Genomic DNA, 24,402 nt, shown 5'->3' on the forward strand with positions numbered 1-24,402 from the left:
AGCTGCTTCAAGATGCACCTTTCTGATGTTGCCGAAAGCTCTGGCATTACTGTTTCCTCTGGACAGAATTCTGTTCATCCAGAATGGAATCGGGCCCACGCAGCCGTTTCTAATACAGCTTTTGCTTTGGGAGTTTGTTCCTCACCTTTGCCAGTGTTTGAGATACGTGAGATACTTGTGTGTCCTGGGTGTCACTTGATCAACAACAAGAACGGGAAAAACACACACAAAACCCACTGCTTTGTGGGTATGCAAAATATCAACTGACATTTATTGTTGTTTTAGCTCTAAAAACCAACTGTGAAATGAGAGATTGGCTGGAGGAAGATGTGACTTGGAAACAATAAATGTGAACAGAGACTGCCAGAAAAGACTCGATAATTCACGTGGAAGAGGAAAAGCTACTGGGGGAATCAGCCTCTTCTACTTTGTCCCACAGCTGCCACGATGGTAGTCTGGGGCGGAGAGGCGGTCCCAGGGCTCCTGAGCGGCAGCCTGGGAAAGGGCAGGGCCACCGGCCCCACACGGCCCTAGTCCCTCTCATACAGCCGCCCGTACAGAGCTGCTGTCACCAGGCCAGAGGACAGTCCCCTCTTCCTCAGGAAAGAGTAGTCACTCTCCCAGCCAAACTGATCAGGGGTTTCCAGGGTCATCCCTGAAGTAAGAAGCAGAGGAAATATATAGGAAGTACTGAAGTTCCCCCACAGGTGAAACGCAAACCTCCCCGTGGCCTCTGTGATCTCCTGCCCACAAGTGTCAAAGCCAAGACCCCCACACTTGACCAGGGCGCAAGCTTGAACGTAGTAAGTGCCATGCACAGTGTGCAGACCATCGAAGACCCCCAGGGCATACAACTCCTTGGACAAAGTGGGCCTCTGGTAAAGTAAATGACAGCAGAGGCCATTTGCACAGACACGGAGGTAGCCTTCCTTTCCCCACACAGGTACCAGGGTGAAATTGTCATACATCATCTCCGAGTGAAATGTGGGAGGAGCGTTCATGTTCCATTTGGTAGCTCTATCACAGTGGACTTCCTGAGCATCCTTTTCACAGTATGGGTCACCTGCCAAGAGTTCTAAAAACTTACTGTGGGACGGGTCCATTTTACCCGTGGTATTCTGCATACCAATGAGACCCAGTGGATTTTTGGCTACTTGTGCTATTATAAGATGACCTCTGGAGTCTTCCATGTCATGATGCCAAAAGGATTTCCGAGGGCTGTGTATACCACTTCCAGTCATCCCCAAAGTTGGGTGGTGGATGTTAGCAGCTAGAAAGTTGATGCCGAACGCAATGGCAAAAGCTCTCTGAATCTGAATGGCTGCCAAGAGCGGGAGCTGGTTCATCCAAGCAGCTGGGTACACAACATGCTTCACCTCAGGGTCTTGGAGGAGCCTAATGGCAGGCTCAAAGAACAATATATCAAAGCAGGTGAAGATGCCAAATTTGCCAGCAAAGGGGGTATCAAAGATGATGAGATCCACTTCAAGAGGGGCATCGAAAGCTGCCTCAAAGTACAGGTTGTGTTTGCGGTACCGGTCAACAAGGGTTCCATTATTGCTGAACACAACATTCGTGTTAAACTGGTATCTTCCATCATTTGGGCACCCAGGGTCATTGCGATGACAAGGCTGCTTTGTCCCGAGATTGGCCACCAGGAACATGTTTCCCTTGATGGCCATACAACTCAGGCGCTGGAGGACCTAAAGAAAAAGAAGGTATACATGTTTTAAATTTATTTTTTAAATCCTGCCTTTTGTCTTATAATTTTAATTAGAAATAATTTTAAAATAGAAAAGTAGGTATATTTTATCTATAATATGTAAAGAGCTATCATAAATCAGTAAAAAAAAATACAGAAAATGTGCAGGAGATATGAAGAGTTAGTTCATAGAAAAACAAACATCTGAGAAGATACCCAACCAGATTAGCAATGACAAAATGCAAATTAAGATAACGAGAGATCATTTTGAACCTACATAAGATTGGCAAAAATTCCAAAGATGATTCTATCTTGCATTGACCAAAATGTGGGAACACAGGCACTCAAACTATTGCTAAGGAAGTAAAGTGAAAGAGCTTTTAAAAGGGAAACTTGGTACTCCTCAAAATTATTTAAAATGTGCACACCCTGTAGCTGAGAAATTCCAATTCTAGGAATCTCCCCTCATAAAAAAGCTTAGACATATTTACAAAAATATGTGTATAAGGACAATCATTGCAAAATAATAGCAAAGTTCCTTTTAAAAAGAATAGAGCATGCTAAAAAACAGGAAGTCAGTAACTACGAAATGTGCAGAATAATATAGTTGGATGCACATTAAACTGTTGGTGGCAGTTTCTCTAGGAAGAGAAGTAGGCGATGGGTGGGGTGTGTGACTTTCTTTTCTTTTTTTACTTCTGATTGATTTGTTTTCTAAGTGTATATTCATGTATTTCTTGTGTAATTAATAAATAGAACAATCCAGAGATGAGTAAAGGCCCCATAGTACTAGACATCCTCTAACTAAATGAATATATAGCCCAGGGAGTGTGGGGAGCCTGGGTTTCCTGTTTAGGATCCAGGGTCTCCTTTCAGCTTGATTTAATACATCTTGGCTTTTGGCCCCGAGCTGGGTTCATCTCTGTGTGCCTTGTGCCTACTGAGGAGGAAGGCTGGGACCCTCACGTACCTCTGTGTCGTTGAATCGGTGGGGCTCCAGGCATGGGTTCCACCTGACCAACCGGGGAGATGGCATGAAGTCCAAAAACGGGTAAACAGATGTTCTTGTAAAGTTGAATCCATGAATACCATCTTCTGGAAACACTATAATCTGTACGCCCTGTAAAGTCAGCAACATCGAAGTAGGGCATGTCACTGGGTCACAGGAAGCCTCCCTGCTTTCATTTGTTCATTCTTTCGTTCACTTGTGTGACCCCCCCACCAAGCTGCTGTTCCGTGCCGGGAACCAGGGGTATAAACAGGGTGCCTGGACTCTCCTCAGGGAACTTAGTCTCGGGGAAGCTGTCTCACTTGGCCTAGTTGTGAGGGAACCAAGGCTGAAGGCTTTAGAAACCACCATTAAGCACACCTGGGGTCGTGTCAGGGAAGGAGGGAAGGAAGGAGAGGGGAAGGGAAAGCGGGCATTTGCCAAGCAGATGGGAGGGGCGTGGGGTTCCTGGTGGTGGGGTGGAGGTGGGACACAGTACAGAGGCCTCAGATACTGGGCGTGGTCACGGAAGGGGTGTCTCCAGTCCCACGGTTTCCACTCATTGTGCATCTTTTTTTTTTTTTTTTTAAGACTTTATTATTTGACAGAGAGAGATCACAAGTAGGCAGAGAGGCAGGCAGAGAGAGAGAGAGGGAAGCAGGCTCCCTGCTGAGCAGAGAGTCCGATGTGGGACTCGATCCCAGGACCCTGAGATCATGATCTGGGCCAAAGACAGAAGTTTAACCCACTGAGCCACCCGGGAGCCCCTCTCATCATGCATCTTAATCAGATGGGGAGCTTCTGGAAAAAGGCACGCTGGGCCCCACTCCTAAAAAGTCTGCTTCATTTGACTGGGTCTGACCACACGGTGTTTGTCAAAAGGTTCCTGGGTGTTTCTTTCTTTTCTTTTTAAAGACTTTATTCATTTATTTTGGGGGTGGTAGGCAGAGACTGAAGGAGAGAAAGAATCCCAAGCGAACTCTGCACTGAGCAGGGAGACCAAGGCAGGGCTCCATCTCACAACACTGAGATCATAACCTGAGCTTAACTGACTGGGCCACCCAGGCGCCCCTTCCCGGTGACTCTAATGTGCAGTCAATTTTGGGACCTTCTGGTCTGCTGGGCAAAAGTCAAGTGTGTGGATTTCGGCATAGAAATAAGGATTTTCTCTACTTGCAGTTCACCTGGGAATAAGGAGGCTCCCTTCAGGATTCTAACCACCCACAGGCTTTGTCCCACACCTGGAGACACCCTCAGCTCCATGACGTCTAGGCACCCTAGGGCACCTGTGGTGTCTGCAGTAACCTAATGAAATTCAAACAAGTGGGGTGTCAGCAGCAGGGCTTCCTTCTCCTGCTGCTCTCCACGTACAGCTTAAAATGTCAACGTGAAAGGTGGAGGAGGAAGGCAGAGAAGGTATGAATAATCTCAAATAAGAGGCAATTTGAGTCACTTATTTCTGGAATGCACTGCAAACTTTTTTCTGGTTAAGAAAGCTTCGAAAGTTTAACTGTAGGAAACTCAGAAAACAAAATACTAGTTAATATTAGTTTAGTTTTTCATTTTTTTCTCAGTGTATAATTGAGATATTAAATATTTATTATAATAAAAGACATGTTTTCCACCTTGACTTTTCCTACTACCTAGAACCTCAAGACTGCACAGCTACCTTCAGAAATACTATTTGCCGTGGCTACATTCTCTTTAAGGGGCCACCCAGCTCATCCATTCTCAGTGGACATCTGTCTGTATTGTTCCCAACTTCTGGTGACTGTCTGCATTCAGGGGGCTCAAAACACTTGCTGAGTGTTGTTCACAAGTCTTTGGATCTCTGACTATTTATTTAGAAGGAAGTCTTTTTTTTTTTTTTTAAAGATTTTATTTATTCATTTAACAGACAGAGATCACAAGTAGGCAGAGAAGCAGGCAGAGAGAGGAGGAAGCAGGCTCCCTGCTGAGCAGAGAGCCCGATGTGGGGCTCGATCCCAGGACCCTGGGATCATGACCTGAGCCAAAGGCAGAGGCTTTAACCCACTGAGCCACCCAGGCCGCCCCTAGAATGAAGTCTTATAAGTGAAAATACTGGCTCTAGGATATGAAAAGCTTTCAGTTCTTTACACTACCAAATAGCTTTCCAGAAAGATGAGGCCCGTGTATACTCCTTCCAGGAGACATTGGTCATCTGGTCGTACCTTGTAAAGCAAAGTCATTGCAAACTGGGAAATAAAGCAGGATGAAGAATGTTTGCCTTTCTAACACAGGCCAGGGGACTGGTTAACAGGCTCAAGGATGACCTACCCAGTGAATGTGTCCTGCTGGGCTTCGTTATTTCATAGAAGATCACCTCAGAGATGATCCTTGCCCTGCCCCGTAGGTCATTAGCCAGTTTTGTATTGATTCACAAATTTATTTCAACATTCATTTGGTGAACACACTTCTGCTCCTCAGATGCTCTTCTGAACCAGCTTTGCCATCTTACAGATTGCTTTATTCATCAGTGAGTTAAATGACAGCTTTGACACAAGCCCATCCTGCATTTGTATTGGAGTCATGTTCTTAACGTCTTGAAAATTATACTTGGACACAAGTTTTCCTTTATTAAAAAGAAAACTCTGAGAACACTGAATGGTTCCCTTGGACAAGAGCACCTAAATTATGGATACATATTAGATTCATACTGAGGTTAAATTGCATTTCCTGAAGTACGTATTCTCCAGGAATAAGAAGAGGAACCAAACCTGAGCCAGGGCAGAACTTGGGGTCTAATGTGATTACCGCTCCCTCTAGAAAGCAGTCAGCATTCCTGATAAATGAGCACTTTTCTGACAGACCTCCATGAGATCAAGAACTCCTGAGGAATTAAGGTTGCCAATCCAGCTGACTGAGCAGCCCAGTAACTTTAAGATGGACTCCTTTCCTTCTCCACAAATACCTCTACCAAGACAGAGATACTTCCATTGGATTTTTCGGGAACCCCTGCCTTGCGGCAAGTTTGATATAAAAGTTTGACACATGCTTGGCAGCCACGTGTCTTAGAAGTTGCTTTAACACATATAACCACGCAAGGGAGCCGAGCGATGTGGAAGCACTAAAAATGATTAGCCGCTTCACCCCTGCCTTTGGGCCACACACAGAGAAGGAAGGAAGCCCTGCAGCCGGCCTGGGTTCAACAAGAACATGGTGTCTAGGTTTCCTTCAAGGGCAGGTTATCGGTAGGCAGGGGAATACTACAACTGTGGTGTCTGGGGTTCAGTAGGGTGTTTGCAAACATCTTAGGACAGTCTTATGGGCAGGATGGAGAAGCAGGAGGCTGACGCTTCAGCCCCATGCTGGCGAGCACCTCTGCATGGAATGCTCTGGAGTGGATCTCTGTCATCGGCAGATCTGAGGGCACAGCCTGGGATTTTTTTACACTGACTTCAGCGTAGACCTCAGTGAGGTGTGTATCAAATGTGTGAATGACGTGAAGGTAACTGATAGGCAGGATGTCCGGAAAGATCCCCAAATAGCCCACCAGGCTGGAATGAGGACACTTCCCAGCATAAACGTGGTCAGGTGCTCAGGTTAGAGACGTTAACTTCATAAGGACAGGGTGGCGATTGGCAGCACGTGTGTCTGTGTGTGGAAAAAAGGCTCAGGAGTGTGAGCGGACAGCGAACGCCTCATGAGTCCACAGTGAGACGTGTCTACCAATGATTTTCCGGAGACCACATCTCACATGAGACTGCCCTCGTCAGACAGCACAGGGAGAAATTCCTACAGCTCTGGGCACACAGAGCATCTGGGAAGTCTTTGGTAGAAGGGATATACAGCCCGGGGGAGAGACACTGAGTTTGTGGGGTCGGGGTGGGTCATGACCGACGTCCTCAGATCTGTGGAAGATGGCTGCTAGGGTAAGGGCCTTGGTCTGCTCTGTTTAGCTCAGAAGGCAGAATGATGGGAAGCAGTTGCAGGGAAGCCTATTGTTCATTGAAAGGAAGACCTTGCCAGAAGTCCCCACTCTCAGGAGACAGGGAGTGCTGTGCTATAGAAGATGCTCAGGGAGAAGTTCGATGTGGGGCTTTGAACTTTGAGGAGTGTCTCCCATCAGAAGAATCTGGACCAGGTCTTCAAGTTCCCTTCCAAGCTTAGTTTTATATATGTGTATATATTTTTTAAAGATTTTATTTATGTATTATGTATTTGAGAGAGAGAGATTGAGAGAGTGAGAGAGAGCAAAAACAGGGAGAAGAGAGAGAAGCAGACTTTCCATGAACACGGAGCCCAAAGCAGGCCTCCATCCCAGAACCATGAGATCATGACCCAAACCGAAGGCAAACGCCCAACTGAGCCACCCAGGCACCTCTATATGTGTATATTTAAGAAAAAATTGCCTATAATTTTATACACACACACACACACACACACACACACACACATAATGGGTTAGAATTTTAAAATGCAGCACTACAGAGTGGCTGTCCCAGGACCCCTGACCTCCCAGAACAAACACAGGGACCACCTGGGGCAGGGCCTGTGGGCCTCACCCTTTCTGGCTTCTGCAGTCTGGGAGGAAGAAGGCTGTGCTCACATGGGCTTCACCTCCCACCGGATAGGGCAGGGCCTCCTCACGCAGTTGGGCTCCCCACCACCCGTTCAGAGCCCAAACTCCCCTTCGGTGATGGGTTTCCCAACAGGGCATTTTTCTTGCAGTCACATCTGGCACCCAGATTTCCCCCTGCACCCCACCCTTCCTGGCGGGAACAGCGCCTGTGGGCCAAGCAGGAAGCCCTCACAAAGGCTGGCACCGACTTCCCTTTGTCCATCTCCGTTCTGTCTGCACTGAGTTCTCAGCCTGTTCATGGTCTGGAACAGGGACCAGAAACGAGCCCCAAATAATCAGGAGGTGGCAAACAGCAGTCCTGCGGATGCTTACTATTTTCATTGCCTCAGAGAGCGTGAGAGATTCCCATCCCTGCTAGTTTCCAGACTTTTCTGTGCATGGGATTCCACTGGGGAGCCTTAAAAAAAATCCCAGGACCCAGCTCACACCCTCTCCGACTCTGGGAGCATGAGACCAGGCACCCACTGGACAAGCAGTCCCTCTGCACAGCCACACTGAGAGCCAGGGGTTAGTTCCAGGCTTCTCAGATATGAGGAGCAAAGCAGCACCGGAGACCTTGGTACAATGTTGATTGATTCAGCAGATCTTGGGCAGGACCCAAATTCTGCGCCTCTCACAGGCTCCTGAGGGCTGCGGCGGCTGGCTGGTGCATGGACAACTGAGACAGCTTTACCAGCTGGACTAGTTTTCCAGAGGGCCTGCGGGAACCACTGACCAAAGAGCAAGCTGCCCTGTTTTACCGGACAAGCTGGTGGGGGTCCTCCCCGGAGCTTTCCTTGCCTTTTGGGCTGCGATCATCACTTGCTGCTCATAGATGTCGAGGTTCTGGTTCATCAGCTCCAAGGCCTCCTTGCGGCTCATGAGAGCCAGGGGGTCGGAGGTCAAGATGGATTGGTGCTCATACACGGCGGCCATGTAGTGTTCAGCCTCGTGGTGACTAGCCTCACGTGGCTCCTCAGCGTGGACTCCCAGGGCAACCACGTAGCAGCTGCAGAGGAAAAGAGCAAGCTGGCGGCCGGCCCCAGACATAACGCAGACTGTAAATCTGGAAGGTAAGGAGGCAAGGGAGAAACAGCCGAATAAAGAATCCTGCCAAGAATGTAACTTTTGCAGCTGTGATTTATTAGTCCCAGCAATTAAAGCTCCCGCCTGACACTGCAGCTCGAAGATTTTTTCATGTGCCTAATAAAAGAGTTTATGTGTTTCTCTCCAAACACGTAGCAGGTTTTAGAACGTTTCCAAAACAGAACCAGCATTGGCCACGATTTTCTAACCTGGGGTTCAGCAAGACACGAGCACGTCACCACTCACCTTCCTAGCCACACACTTAGGTTTTAGGCCAGAATGATGACTACAATTATTTTTACAGAATTCGGGGGCCTATTAACCACATCCCACCACCTGTCCTCTCTACACACAGGCAGGTCAACCTCTACGCCAGCTCTGACTGTTGTGATCCCAGTAATACAGCTCGGCTTTCCTGGCCAGGAAGATCCCATGGATTAAAATTCTCCCTGCCTTCCTTTGGTCGGTACTGAACATAAAGGGTAAGTCCTTCTTAGCACAGGATTCTTTCTTTGGTGCAGAGAAGCTGCTGACTTCTACTTAAATGCCAGTCCCTACTCTCCGTTATGGGCAGTTAAAAAGAAGTCTCCCAATCAAAGCATTTTTTCCCCACCTTCCTGAATTTGACAAGTATCAGTGTACATCATCATCTTCTCAACCTCTGTCTCTGCGATTCCAGAACTCTTGCTCCAAAGTGTATCCATTTGGAAATAAAATCTTTTTGCAGCAGTAAAATGCCATATTCTAGAAAATAAACCAGAATTTTCTAGAAAATATTCTAGACTTTTCTAGAAAGTAAACTCAGCTTTGTGGGTGTTACCCTAAGAGATTAGAAGTAAATTAGGTCACTGACGACGACACTTCTGTGTGTTTTTTTTCCCAAGAACAGGAGTTTTTATTTCTAATGGTCGGGCATTACACCGAATCGTCCAATTCCCCCTTGAAAAACAGCCTGGCCTCCCGCCTGAAGGCCCTCCCCCTACACACAGATTTACCAGGGGCCTTGCCAAGGCTAGGCCACTTGCTCTGTGGAGAGGTTCTGGGGCTGACCAAGTGCCCAGGAATCCAGATTAAACATCAAGATAACAGAGATGAATCAAGGAATCCTATCTCCGTTTTTTAAAAAGACAACGGACACCCTGTCCGACTCTGACTCATAACTCCCGTGTTTGCCTTACTCTCCAGGCCGCAAATTTCCTCTTATTTTTCTCTTAAACGGCCCAGAAATAAAAATAGCCCCAAGTATTTTCAACAACAGAACAAGGACGAGGGATGCTCAGGCAGGATCCTTGCAAAAGCAAACATTTCTCAGGCTGAGCAGGGCTCATCCCACCCCTCTCCTTTCTCCTGCTGTTGCTCCTCGCCCCAGGGGGTAAGTACACCAAATACCAAACCCCGGGACTTGTTGCCATTCATCTGGGACACTGAACAATGTTTGAAGATTAGAACAAGGCGCCTTTGAGTAAGCAGTCATGAGTTTCTGAGTAAGAAACAAAAGTATCATTGATAAGCTCTCTTATCTGAATTTTGCCTCTGAAGACCAGCAAGGAATAATTTTAACAGCCTCAAAATCTAGTTTCCATTTCCCCCTCTAGCTCCAAAATGATAATGGGGAGTGGTCTGGGGGGGTACTTTCATCTTCAAAGACACATTCCCTATATTTCTCAAGTATTAGGCAATGGCCTCATGAAGAGGTGGGGAAACTGAGGCTAGGGGTGGGGAGAGTTGTACGAACCAGTGCCTGGTGGAGCCAGGTCAGAAGTTCCTGGGGGCCAGAGCATCCCCTGTTCTCAGCTAAGAGTGGTGTCTCACCAATTTACGTGGGGACAGAGGACGTGTGTTTAAGTCTCAGGATTGCCACACAGTAAAACCAGAAAACTGGGGAGCCGGCAAGATAGCATATTTCTTTCTGTTTGGAGAAAATAAAATTTAGATTATTTACAAAAGGTGCCTGGTAGAAGAGCTATACATGGCAACCATTTGTGTGTGAACGAAGGTGGGTCCGTAATAAGAGGTTAGGAAGAGTCTACCAGGTGTTCACACTTGAAAGAGACGAGCTTAACGAGCTAGGAGAGAATGAGTAATTATGATAAAAATAGCTACAACAGTTTGCCCTTCTTGAAGAGTGGGGAAACAGCAGTCATTTAAACCAGATTGGCAGACACTGGCTTTCCCTCTTCATTTGGTACTAACAAATGTTTCAGGAAAAACCAAACAAGGCCCAAAGCAGACACTTCGAAGGGCAAACCAGGTAGGAGAGGGGGCACAGTTATAATGGGGCAGGACATCATCCAGATGTGATTACCAGGGGCTGGCTCACAAAGGAAAGCACAGGTGGGCTGGGATGGGTGTAGGGGCTGCCTGGGAAGAAGAAAGTTCTGGAAGTCCTCGCCTTCTTGCAAACCCGTCAACAGATCTCTAGAGCTGGCCCGAACCTGGACCCTAAACAAAATGGTGAGTAGGGGTATATGCTAAGCCTGAAAAAGGTAGATTCATACCCTCTTCCATTGGAGGGCATTTGACAGGTAGGCTCAAACTGCAGGAAAGCCTGGTGCCAAGGCCCCCGTCTAGGTGACAGTGCATCTCCGTACCCTGCTTCATCCACTCTGCTCACTGTAACCCTCTGAGAAGGGGGCGTGGGCCCACGAGGTGCCCCGAATCCCCCTGCCAGGAAAACAGCCGAGCCAGGAGGGTGCTCACTTTAGACATCCGTGGGACACCCGACTGTGAGCCAGACGCAGGTTGTGGTGTTGGGCACAGCCCTGAGCAAGCTAGGCCCTTTCCCAGCCAGCACCCCTCAGGATGGAAGGGGAGACAGACCACAATCAAATCAATCCCTAGGATGTCAGACAGCAGCAAGCGCAAAGGAGAAATAAAGGCAGGGAAGGGGCCAGGGAGGGCTTGGCCTGGGTGGGGGCGATTTTAAACAGGAAGGTCACGGAAGGCCCCTATGAGGTGAGGTCTGCCAGAGGTCAGAGAGGAACCATATGGATGCCTGGTCAGGGGTTGGGGAGGTGGGAGAGCTGTTCTAGGCAGAGAGAGCAGCTGGGTCAGAAGGCTCAGGTGGGAACTCGCTGAGTAGCTTCAGGAAACAGCAAGGAGATGGGGCACCTGGATGGCTCAGTTGGTTAAGCACGTGCCTTCAGCACGTCATGATCCCAGGACCTTGGAATCGAGCCCTACATTGGGCTTCTCTTTCTCCCTCTGCTCTCCCCCTGCTTGTGTGCTCATGCTCGCTCTCTCTCTGTCAAGTAAACAAATAAAATCTTAAACAAAACAAAACACACACAGCAAGGAGAGCAGTGGGCTTGGCCCAGGGGCAGAGGAAGGCAGCAAATAATGAAGTCAGGGAGAAGCAATGCAAGCCTCACTCCCTGGGCTCTCACAGCCCCCTGCAGCTGCCCTGTCCTCTCCCATTCTCCTCTTGCTGGAGCAGCTCATGAGAGCCAGTTCAAGAGCAAGTCAATCACGACACTCCTGTGCTCCAAGTCTTCCAGTGAACCCCTGCTTCTCGTGACGGAAAAGCCACAGACTTCACAGCATGCCAACAGGCATGAGCCGGGAGGCAGGAACTCACCGATGGGGTGGGCAGAGATTTGCTGGAGTGACATTTTTAACTGCTCAGAGAAGCCCCTGCTTCTCATTTCCCAGTGAAAAATATTCCTCCACCCCTAATCCTGGTCAGGAAGGTTCTTGGGATCGTGAGAAAAAGAAATCAACGTCTAAAGTATATGGCAATCTATTTGGTGGAAATTTGGTAACATGTCAATCACTAGTTATTTTTATACATGTGAACTTGTAGTTCCACCCTGCTAAGTGATTCATCTCGAAAATTAGCTGTATTTCCTTCTTCGCCATACTATTACAATAGTATCTTCTGCAATAAAATGAAAGGACTATTATTAAGGTGCTCTTAATAAGATAATTTCAGAGGCAGGCATACACATTTAGAAATTTATATATAGAACTACTGATCATTTTAATAAAAGATCTTGTCATTCTTGACTTGTCAGGGAGAATAACAGTCCCAGGACTGGGAAAGGAGGCAGGAAAAATCAGCAAAGGAAATGGCATATCCTGTGGAACAAAGCCGGAGGGACCTGCCAAGTCCTTAAGGAACCAGCACGGTCTATGCTTCCATGTGTATCTGAGAGAATGCCTCCAACGACACTGTGAGTTTCCAAATGGTTTAAAAATTGATTCTCATGACGGTCATGATATCCTTGTCTAGATCCTTTTACATAAGGGGAAATAATGTCCAACCTCCACCTAATTTACAGACTCTGAATTAAAGAAGTCCCAAGAGACCTTTTATTTCCTAGAAAGCCTCTCGTTTCCTGATTCTTCCCTCCACTGCAGCTAGTCGTGAGCTCCTCTATGACTGGCCCCTGGAATAGGAAGCCCCATAGTGGTTTTAGCTTGGACAGTTTCATGCAAACCTATCCACCACAAGACTTTTGATGTCTCCATCGGAAATGTCAAGTGTAAACACTTGTGAGTGGCAGGTGACGATGACATCAACAGTCAAAGTTGAATTCAAAACAGCAAATAAATTACCCAGTCCTGTGAACTGATCTGCTAAGTGGTGATTTCACTTTTTTAAAAATCCCACCTATTATCTTACAAAAAGAGAGTGGCATACAGAAATGTAACTCCGGACCAGACCTTTGATGAGGGCCTATTTGTGTCACGTTAACTAGTTTATCTTAGGATACCAAATGAGCACTCGAAGGATTGTTGACACTTGAACCTAACTATAAGTCATCTTTCTTTTTCCTCAGATGGGAAATTACCTTCATAATTTGAGTCAAATAAAAATTCTTCCTGAAATGCCCAAGTGTTTAATGCAAGAAGGCACTTTCTTTTTCATTTTCTTGGGTGAATAGAGAGAATCCCAGCAGAGACCGAGTATATAGGTTCACCACTGCCACCGTGTGGACAAACAGGACCATCAGCCTAGGTCGGATTGCTTGTCAGTAACAGAGCAAAGTGATGCCTAAGCAGTGAATGGACGGTGTTTTTCCTCCTTTCCTTTCCTTTTCATTTATAACACTTCATCTATCTCTTCTACAGTGGAAAAACAGGAAAAAAAAAAACCATTTTCCCAGATGTGGGCCTCATGAAAGTTGCTTTTTATTTGCCATGCTTCCAGGACCTAGGGCATCTTCTATATTCATAAGTTCTAAATTTGTTGCAATTTCTTCTCTCACAGTGGTACCCTCCATAGGATGTGACTGGATGTGCAGAGTGATACAGCCCATCCACCTGGTGACAGGCAGCACAGTGAAAAGGGAAATCTAGCTGAGTTAAGGGTTCTATAGGGACAACATTTTATATCGACGATTTTACATGTCACAGGCTAAAATTTTCAAGTCATTTTAACAGCCGTCATTTCAGTTTCTCATCTTGCTGCATAAAGCATGAAACCAAATGGTAAAATTCTAGTCTCCAGGTGAGGGAAAACTCTAGCACTAGTTAGTAGTGAATAGGGTAGAAATCAGGCCCCCTGGCTCCCCCGGTCCAGTCCCCCCAGCACATACTGAAGAACTGTGGCCATTTATCAGTCAAAGGCCACTGGCCTTCAAAGGCCACTGGGCAGACTCCAGTTTAACTGTGGCAGAAAGAGAGATTCACGGGGGCTCTCAAATGCTAGCATGCCTTCAGAGTCACCTGGAGGGCTTGCCCGCATAGATCCCCGTGCCTGGGAGTTTTGATTCAGCCAGCGTGGGACCAGGCCTGAGAATCTGCATTCCCTAACAAGTTCCTAGCTGACTGATGATGACGATGGTCAGGGGATGGGGTCACGCTTGGAATGTCACTGGGCTAGAAGTTAAAGGCACAGAGATCCTATATTCTGACTCCTATCTTTCCCTCACTGTCCAAGACAGGAGTCTGAACCATCACCTTTATTTCCCGGGTGCCTCCCCAATTGGGCAGACTTCCAAGTGTTTCCACCATATTTAGTGAAAATGGGCCGCAAAGTATTTAAATACTCAAACCAAAGTAAAAACAAAACAAAACAAAAATCCCAAAACACCTCCCAAAACAACTAGGTCCATGTCAGCTAAAGGATTCAATTCTTGTCTTTGGTCTTAACAGGAACATCATTGTAGAACCAGATTGTGAATGGTTTTCCTTTGTTTAAATAAAGTTCCTGATTTTAAAAGAATAAAACAAGAACAACACAGATATTTTGTTATATAAATAGAGACTCCATCTATACACTTAAATTATACATTTATAGATAAGAAAAATCACCTATGTTTGGCCAAAATGTATTGGTTTCCTTCTCAAAAACATATCTTAAATCCTTAGGGGTTGAAACTGAATCACTGAGGATGGAAGTCTTATACCGTGTTCCAGAGAGTTTGACCAGGGAGCAAGGAAAGAGCCAGAGAAGGCTTCTTCCACCGCCAGTCAGTCTTCAGAGAAAAGAATGACAGGGCCACTTGCAGCCACTCTGCTCTTCTGGAATATTTATAGCTTCCAGCGAGCCTTCGCCTTCTTCATCCTCCAAGAATGATCATCAGTTTCTCTGAAATGAGCCTCAATGACTGTCAGCATGGAATTGTTTTTCAAAGCCCTTGGGAAGTTTCTCTTCCACTTCTTTGTTGGAAATTAGAGTCACTGGGAGAACCACCTTCTAGACAATGAAGACCTGAAGGCTGGATATCTAGGAGAAACACAGACAGTGCATGGAAAACATGATGTCCCAAAATCACAGGTCAAATTTTCCAGGGAGGTGTGCTCAGAAATGTGGGCAATGTAAAGGCACTTTGTGATTACTAAGTGTCTGGATACAACATCACTAAGGCTGGAGCAGTGAGACATCACCACGAGTCCATCGCCCCTGTGCTCTCATATGCCAGAGCTCCGGAGTGAAAAACCAGATCCCAGGACCAGCATAATGGTGCAGATGCCCTGGATCCTGTGAAGAACAAGGTGGTGAGTGCTACAGCCCAGGGACTCTGGTCCCCAGGGCAGAAGAAAAATCCTTCATAAAATAGCCTGGAAACACTGAAAGTGAATGATAGCAGGAAATGTGAAAACAACAACAAAAGCGAAAGCAAAACACAGCACTAGAAAAAACATGTCAAAGTCCACCGACTTTCTCCTGTGGAGAAGCCAGGAGGTATATGTTTGGGGGAGGCACAGTCAAGATCACCAGCAGCAAAAGGTGGACAAATAGGTCCAAATGCTATGGGTTCTGAGTATCTAGAGAGGAGGCTCTTGACACGAGCATGGTGAGAATGTGTGTGTGACCCACGGCATAGGCAGGTGGTCGTGATATTCAGTTATAGGGCAGTGCACCAGCGAGAATGACAGTGACCTTCCAGCTTATTCCCTAACTTGGCTGTCTTCTCCACCCATGGTATGGTAGAGGTCTAGAGAAATGGTCAGCCTCTCCACCTTTATCTCTCTTCCTGGAGGCACCAAAGGGGTTTATCTTCTTTGGTTAGATTGGTAATTACATGTGTGCCTCTGGCAAAGGTCCTAGCTCAGCCACAGCTGCATCCTGGTTACTAACACAAGTCCTGTGGGGCCTGGTTACTAACACAAGCTTTATTTGACATGAGGGTCCAAGTCCTCCAAACTCAGGGCTTTCTGAGGCTGGTGGAAGTGTGGAGTTAGATAAGAAGGTCTCAGAATCCTCCACGATAGGCTGGGGTTACATTCCTTGGCACTAGGGGCAAAGCAGAGAATAGTCTAGCTCTTCTTTGGAAAGAGATTACTCCTAAACTCGAAGGGGATCAATATCCAGAGCCAGGATTTAACCCAAATTGATTTTGTTCAAAGCCTACATTCTTTTTATGCTCCTGCACTCATAACAAGGGGAGGAAGCATTTGACTGAATAAGTGATATTGGGATGACTGAATTACAAGCAATTTTTTCTAAAGATTTTATTGATTTACTTTAGGCTGGGAGAGGGAGAAGCAACTTCCCTCCTGAGCAAGGAGCCTGACATGGGACTCAATCGCAGGACTCTGGGATCATGACCTGAGCCAGACACAGATGCTGAACCGACTGAGCCACCCAGGCAGCCTGAATTACAAGCAATTTGGAATTAAGTTTAAATATCTTGGGCTATATACCAAAATAAACTCAAAATCAAGAGTTTACTATTGAATGATAGGAAAACTAGCATAAATTAGAATCTGATATCAGATACTTGATTAAACCACTTTCTAAAATTTGAAGCAGGTAACATAATAGAAGAAACAGATTGACAGAAATTTACATGCAAAATATAAACATCAACACAACAGTTATAAACAGGCAATGAACAGGAACACATTTAAATGGGAAGAAAACAATCATCAACAAATACTTTGAAAGATTTTAAACTTATGTACAAAATAAACATTAACTGGTACTATTCCAAGGTACTATTGAAAAAAGAATTAGGGTAAACTAGTAAAGTGATAATGATTTTTTTACTGGGGGATAAAAGTTTGACAATTCCTCTTATGAATCACTTCTCTGTAATCCTTCTCTGTAATTCCTCTTATGAATCACTTCTCTATAAAGTCTACTTCTGGGACTTTATCTTAGGAGTCATTTGAAAAACAAGTTAGTTGAAATGACAGTGTACCATGGAAGTAAAGAATACAGGCTTTAGAGGTTTCAACATATCCAAGTTCAAATCCTGGCTCTGATTTACTCATTTTATAACCTTGAGTAAATTATTTATGATAAGCTTCTGTTTCTTCATCTCTAAGTTGAAAATGTAAATATATGATGTAAAGTACTTAGTGTTCAATAAATGGATGCCAGCTAAAAGCAAAGAATGACTCCCAACAGGTGAAAGTTGGAAACAAACAATACTCAATATGAATGAAGTTATGAAAATTGATGTATATATATCAGGTGGAACATTAAGCAAGCATTGAAAAGACAGTAATGAAGACTCTGATAATGGATGATATCTAAGACGTGCTAAATAAACATATAATGAAAACATTTCTATATTTACAATGCAAATAGCTAATAAAATATGTACACAGGTGAACAAAGATTGGAAAAGAATGTGAATTAACAAAAACACAGAAGCTCACATAATGGGGATTTAAAATGCTTTCCTCAATGTTACCCTGTTTTTGCCAATAAATGAAAAACATAAGAAAAAAAAAAACAACAGCTGAGACTTCTGGCATCTAGTGTGGTGTACAAGGAGCCTAGCAGGAGCCATCCTATTGTTAATGAGCCAAAACCTGAACAATCCAAAAACCAACAAGTCTTCTTAATTATTGCAGAGAACTGAGGTCAAAATTAGAAAGACAGACAGGTGGACGCAGAGAATCCCCACTTACTGGATCTGCGACCTCCGTGGGAACAAGGACTAGCACATGAAAACTTAAACTGTAACTGATGGGCCCCTGGGTGGCTCAGTCTGTTAAGCATCTGCCTTTGGCTCAGGTCATGATCCCAGGGTACAGGGATCCAGCCCCACATCGGGCTCCCTGCTCAGAAGAGAGCCTGCTTCTCCCTCTGCTCCTCCCCCTGCTTGTTCTCTCTCTCTCTCTGTGTCAAATAAATAAAATCTTAAAAAAAAAAAAAAAAGAAAAGAAAAGAAAAGAAAAAAACCAAAAAAACTGTAACAGACAAACTTTGGAGGCTCAGGGGGGATCAATGCTACACATGGCAGGAGGGCCAGGCTTTTGTGAGTTTTAGCTCCAGGAGCTCTGCGAGGTTCTTACAGTGAGCACTGGGAAGAAATCTCCTGTTTCTGGCAGGGAGAAGGGGAAAGCAGCCAGGGCATTCTGTTCTTTGGGCGGCCTGCCCTCAAAAAAAACGGTTTCATCAGAGCTAACCGCTTAAGCCTGTATCAGAACCTGACTAAGCTGGAGGAAGGGCAGACACCCACCTCTGGCCTCCTCTCGCCACCCGGCGACCTTGTAAAATTTACAGTCCGGAGGCACAGGCTCTCTACCAGACTGCTGCAGCTCTGGTAGCCAAGTCCACTAAGCTGCGAGCTGGAGAAAGAACTAAGAGGGTATCTGCCAGTGCAGTCAGTTTTCCCCAGATCCCTGCCCAATGACTTCATTTAAACTGCTCTGGCCCCCAAGGGACAAGTAAGGCTGGCAAGAATGTTGTATTCCTGGGTGCCTGGGTGGCTTGTTTGAGTAAGCATCTGCCTTCGGCTCAGGTCATGATCCCAGGGTCCTGGGATCGAGCCCCACATTGGGCTCCCTGCTCCATGAGGGTCTGCTTCTCTCTCTCCTACTGCCTGCCCACCCTCTGCATGTGCCACATCCTGCCCCCATCAAATAAATAAATCAAATCTTTAAAAAAAATTTCCTAATTTAAAAAAAATTTAAAAATATATAAATATGTTCAAATCCTAATCCCCAGAACCTGGGCATACGTTTGGTTACAGGGCAAAGGGTTATTAAAGTTGCTAAAGAGCTGACTGTAGGGCGCTTGGGTGGCTCAGTTGTTTAAGTCACAACCTTTGGCTCAGGTCATGATTCCAGACTCCTGGGATCGAGTCTGGCATCGGGCTCCCAGCTCTGCAGGGAGTCTGCTTCTCCCTCTGACTTTCTCCCCTCTCATGCTCTCCCTCACTCTCTCTCTCTCAAATAAATAAATAAAATCTAAAAAAAAAAAAAAAAAAAAAAAAAAAAAAGCTGACTGTAAAATGGGGAGATTATCCTGCTTACGTGAGTAATGGAATGGAATCACCAGTGTCTTTATGAGTGAAAGAAGTAGAAGAAGGAGAACCAGAGGGACGGTAGCATGGGACGGTTTTGCTATTGTTCACCTTGAAAATGGAGCCAAGAATGTGGGAAGCCTCAAGAAGTGAGAAGTAACAAGGCACGGATTCTCTCTTAAAGCCTCCAGAAAGGAATACAATCCTGTCAATACTTTGATACTATCCCAAGGAGACCCATTTCAGACTTCTGAACTATAGAACTGTAAGATAATAAACTTGAGTTGTTTAAAGCCACTAAGTTTGTGGTAATCAGTTATAGCAGCTTAGGACACTGATAACAAACAAGATAGTTTCAAAAGCACAACGTTGAAGGACTTTCCTACCAACGTAAGACTTATTCTAAAATATATAGAAATTAAGATAGTGTAGGATTGGTGCTGGAATATAAAAACAGCAGATTCCAGAGAGAAACCGCTGAGCAGGGAGCCCGATGCCGAACTCCATCCCAGGACCCTGGGATCATGACCTGAGCCGAAGGCAGACACTTAACCAACTGAGCCACCCAGGCGTCCCTCCCAGGCACCTTTGTAATGTCTTTCTTAAGCTGGGGCTGAGGACATGTGTATGTATCAATCCCTGTTCCTATTCATGCGTCTGAAAGATGTCACAAATGTTAAATATAAACACATTTTAAAGTAAATAAAACAATAAATCACAGGTAAGTGCCAAAGAACTCAAAGGTTATGATACAGAAAGAAGTTTAAGAGCTTAAGCTCTTCATCAGGAAGCTGTCCCTCATCTGGGTTACACCCAGCGGTTTAACGCCAAACCCTGGGAATCAGTCAGAGATTCTGCCCTAGAGGGGATGCTCTGTTTTGCTGACACAGCAAACAGATTTAAAAAAACACAAAACAATAAAGTACAAAGGCGCTGCAATGAAGGCTAATGGCCAAACAGAAGAAACATGAAAGCAGAAATGCTTAACTGCGGGTACCATGTTTCCTAAGTGAGAGCTGCTGCTCCCCACTCCACCCCATGGGCCACCCCAAGTGTGGAGTTCTAGCATATGGAGAAATACAAGAGTACGGTTTCAAGGCCATTTCAGATAAATCTCTCACGTTGTCATAGCATGATGTACAGTTGTCACCATTTCTGGTGCACTTTACACAAAGTAAACATGTTTATTAGTGATTTAATGATTGTTCATGCCAAACTACCCTAAATTTAAATTTAAAAAAACCAAAACCCCACAACCAAACACACAATGGATGAAGGTAAAGCTAAAAGACGGAATTCATGTTTCTTCAGTTTCTGCCCCAGGGTGCTTCTGGATCCAGTCTGGGTCTATCTCACCACTCAAATGTGGAGCAAAGGTGCTTGGCTGTCCAAGCCAAGGGCAGAACCCAAATTTTCTCTAGACCACAGGGCAAATGGGAAAAACACCCAGCGCCCGTCCCCTGCTAAGGGGCCTTCAGTCTGACCCTGACACCTCAATGAAAAAAATGTTTTCTGCTGGTTTTGCTTCAAGCCTATTTCTGAGCATTAGTAATTTGCAGTCCATAAATTTAACTGGAAGCAAAAATAATCAATCTCACCTATTTGCCTCAAAGAACAATTTTATTAAATATTTTATTTTCTGCTGTTTATGCTAATGTATTGCTTACAGCACATTTCCTGCTGTTCAGTTTTCCATGTTAGTTTTAAAAACAGATTTTCTTTTAAAGATTTTATTTATTTATTTGACAGAGATCACAAGGAGGCAGAGAGGCAGGCAGAGAGAGAGGAGGAAGCAGCTCTCTGCCGAGCAGAGAGCCCAATGCAGGGCTCGATCCCAGGACCCCGGGATCATGACCTGAGCCAAAGGCAGAGGATTTAACCCACTAAACCACCCAGGTGCCCCCCAAAACAGATTTTTTTTAAAGTAGAACTCTACATAGATTTCCCTTTTTTGTTATTGTCGCTTGCTTTTTGTTAGTATTTAAGATATTTGGTTTCAGTTTTCTCTTCTTTTATTTCAGCCACTTTTCTTTTCAGCCATTCTATCATGTATCACACATAACCTTACTTCATTTCTTCATTTGATAACCAAACACTTGCCATCTTGATAAAATAAATTTGTGAGATAATCTCTCACAGGTGCAGGTGGTGTTATGTGCTTTAATAATCACAAGGATGTTTAGTGTCCTTGTTAGTTTACTGAAATTAAAACATACTGCCATAATTTGGGGGCCTCAGGAGGCCTTCTACAACATTTAGAAGCTGATGAGAAGAACAAGGCAAGAGAAATGCAGGTTAAATTAAATCTCCTTACAGCTGACAGCCCACTGGGAGACCCTTGAGACATGCTCAGTAATGGCTCTCCTCAAGGAACTCATGGCTGCCTTAATGCCTTCATGTTTATATTTTATTAAAGACTAAAAATAACCTTATCTTAACAGCAGCTAGCCCCCAAGCCCCAAGGTCCTAAGAGCCTTGCTTCAAAATTCCTTAGGAACTTTATCTCTATCCCCACTCCCTCCACAAACTTAGAAGAATATAATCAGTCACTCCTCACAATCCTGGGGCAGTTCTTTCTGCCCACAGGTCCTGTCCCAGTGCTATAATAAAATTACTCTTTTGCACCAGAAACATCTCAAGAATTCTTAGCCATTCGCTCTCGAACCCAAAATTCTTCCAAATGTCATCATTTTGGCAGCCCAAGTGGGGCTCGAGTCTTTTCATCTGGACTCTGAGCCTCACTGCAAATTTGAAGGGTAATTCCTCTTCTCTTCCCTTTACTTTCATTTCAGGGGCGTTTCAAGGGGCCTGCTGGCTTTTAGTCAAACACTTCCACGTGAGTTGCTCAGGCTGCAATCCTCCAGCCCGTGGCTACTCTATGGGGAGGGAAAAGCCTGCCTTTTGGCTGGAAATTAGTACATTGGCCAGAACAGTAATAACACCCAGAAACTTGATGCCCTCTCTTTATTCCTGTCCTTTTGTTTGTTTCTTTTTCTTTATTCCTGTCCTTAGGCTTGGGACTGCCCCCTAAGTCACTAGGACGCCTGCCAATCTTAAGAGTCCCCTGTAAGGTTTCCTCCTCATCCGTCTAATATGATCCCCTTCACGCCTCTGGTCTAGGTGCTCCAGGCCACAAGAATTCTACTTAGAGCTGGCAGAAACCAGTACCCAATTAAATTAAAACTGGGGGACCATTTCCTAGGTTAGTCGGTTATAAGGACTATATGCACTGGAATGTTGCTTAGATCACGGTGGATTTCTATCTTTACTGTTTTTCTTCAACGTCCTTTATTGACTACTTAAGTTACTAAATGGAGTACTTTTCCCTTGTAAAACTTTTCTGATGTTCTCTATGGGTTAGAAATGGCAGGTTCTTCACAGTATGGCAGGACACTGTATTTTGGTCCATTCACCAGCATCCGTTTGAGGTCTAGAATGCAATGGGGAAGAGAGGGGACACAGGCAATCCCTCCTATGGGGCCTTTACTTTACAGCAGGGAGGGTGATCAATAGTGATTTTGTTGGAGGGATGCCTCCAGTCACCTGGATATCCAAAACTCCCAACATATCCTACGTGGGACACCACCTAGGAGTAAGGAGCGATTTTTGATAATGAACCTTCTCTAGGCTTCTTCAGTTCCCAAGGACTTTCCCATGGCACGCCTTTTAACGAACTGGAGACAATTTGAATTGTGAAATTTAAGAAAGAACTGATCTTCTTTTATAACACTGCATGGCCTCAATATGATCTACCAGATCTCTTCTGCTAGGAAACAGGGACAATGAACTGAGGTACCCTATGTTCAGGCTTGAATGGCCCTAAATCACAACCGAATCTAAGGACCTCTTACAGAATGTGTCTGGCCACTAACCAGGCTGATAAGCTCCTTCCTGATTGTCTAAACAACCCAGATTGCTAGAAGAAACACAGGCCATCTCTAATGAAGGGGATGCTGACCCCCTCTCCCTGTTCTCCCAACAGAATCCGGTCAGTTGTACACTTTGATGACTGGCTCCCCTGTTTAGAGAGCCTATTATCGTTATGTTAGCTTTTTCTTTAAAAAAAAAAAAAAATTAGACTCATTCCTTCTCTGACCTCCTTCCATGGACAAATAAACAAAAGCAAACAAAAAATTCCAACAAAACATCCGACAAATAAAATTCCCTGTCTACCACCAATGAAAGTAATAAAAACTGTGGTTAATGCTTACAAAGTCTGCATGGAAGTGCCTTGGATAAATCACAGAAGAATCCTATAATCACAGTTGGATTGCAAGGAGTTGCTCCCAGCGCCTGTGAATCCTGGGGAGGAGGACTGTCATCACTTCTGCTCAATCATCTGACCAAGTGAACAGTGGAATCTTGCACCCTGAACCAAAGATATAAAGGTGAAAGCAAGTTTAAACAGTCTTGTTGACATTTCCCTTTGCTAAAGGACAAAATCCAGTCCATTGAGAATATATCCTTTTTGCAAAACCAGTTAATGTCAATTCAGGAAATTTGGTCCAATTTATAGCATAGTTTTCACTACACTTTATAGGGAGTGCTTTTGTTTGTGATTCTTTTGACGCAGTAGACATAAGGCTCACTGGCAGTCTGTGTTGCCAATGTCAGACTAGCCTTGAACCTGTAAGTCCAGACTAATCAACAGTATTATTCTGGTAACAGACAATCACACAGTTAATTGTTAACTGATGCCTCTAGCATGAGTACAGGGCTAGTGGTTCCAAGATGGACTGCACATCAAAATAATGAAACAGCTTTAAAAAAATGTAGGTGCCTAACTTGTTCTAACACACCGATTTAGAAAATATGGTGTAGGGCCCAAGTAATTGTATTTTTAAAAGTTTTCCAAGTGATTATAGGATTCTTCTGTGATTTATCCAAGGCACTTCCATGCAGACTTTGTAAGCATTAACCACAGTTTTTATTACTTTCATTGGTGGTAGACATGGAATTTTATTTGTCGGATGTTTTGTTGGAATTTTTTGTTTGCTTTTGTTTATTTGTCCATGGAAGGAGGTCAGAGAAGGAATGAGTCTAATTTTTTTTTTTTTTTAAAGAAAAAGCTAACATAACGATAATAGGCTCTCTAAACAGGGGAGCCAGTCATCAAAGTGTACAACTGACCGGATTCTGTTGGGAGAACAGGGAGAGGGGGTCAGCATCCCCTTCATTAGAGATGGCCTGTGTTTCTTCTAGCAATCTGGGTTGTTTAGACAATCAGGAAGGAGCTTATCAGCCTGGTTAGTGGCCAGACACATTCTGTAAGAGGTCCTTAGATTCGGTTGTGATTTAGGGCCATTCAAGCCTGAACATAGGGTACCTCAGTTCATTGTCCCTGTTTCCTAGCAGAAGAGATCTGGTAGATCATATTGAGGCCATGCAGTGT

General features: G+C 44.9%; 1 protein-coding gene and 1 long non-coding RNA gene across 3 annotated transcripts; one reads left to right on the forward strand and one right to left on the reverse strand.

Moving 5' to 3' along the window:
• Positions 1 to 240: 240 nt before the first annotated feature.
• On the reverse strand, positions 241 to 23,376 carry BTD (biotinidase). Of its 2 annotated transcripts, none has more exons than XM_059162570.1 (4): positions 23,222 to 23,376; positions 8,074 to 8,338; positions 2,673 to 2,822; positions 241 to 1,703 (listed from the first exon to the last, which is right to left on the reverse strand). In XM_059162570.1, exons 1-4 carry the CDS (start codon positions 23,230 to 23,232, stop codon positions 531 to 533), a joined length of 1,599 nt encoding a protein of 532 aa, XP_059018553.1. In that variant the 5' UTR covers positions 23,233 to 23,376; the 3' UTR covers positions 241 to 530. The 2 variants fall into 2 exon arrangements, with proteins under 2 accessions (XP_059018553.1, XP_059018554.1); XM_059162571.1 differs by lacking the exon at positions 23,222 to 23,376 and adding an exon at positions 14,617 to 14,732.
• On the forward strand, positions 12,361 to 19,307 carry LOC131824521 (uncharacterized). Its single transcript, XR_009350890.1, has 2 exons — positions 12,361 to 12,530; positions 14,674 to 19,307. It is a non-coding gene; the product is annotated as an uncharacterized LOC131824521 (long non-coding RNA).
• Positions 23,377 to 24,402: the final 1,026 nt, after the last annotated feature.

This window comes from Mustela lutreola, chromosome 2 (assembly GCF_030435805.1).
Source record: "Mustela lutreola isolate mMusLut2 chromosome 2, mMusLut2.pri, whole genome shotgun sequence".
NCBI classification, from domain to species: Eukaryota; Metazoa; Chordata; class Mammalia; order Carnivora; family Mustelidae; genus Mustela; species Mustela lutreola.

Coding starts and splice junctions, on each gene's coding strand:
- BTD (XM_059162570.1), bottom strand. Junction 2,823..8,073: donor TGATGATCGCAGCCCAAAAG/GCAAGGAAAGCT, acceptor CTGACTTTACAG/GGCGTACAGATTATAGTGTT. Junction 1,704..2,672: donor ACCGATTCAACGACACAGAG/GTACGTGAGGGT, acceptor CTTTTTCTTTAG/GTCCTCCAGCGCCTGAGTTG.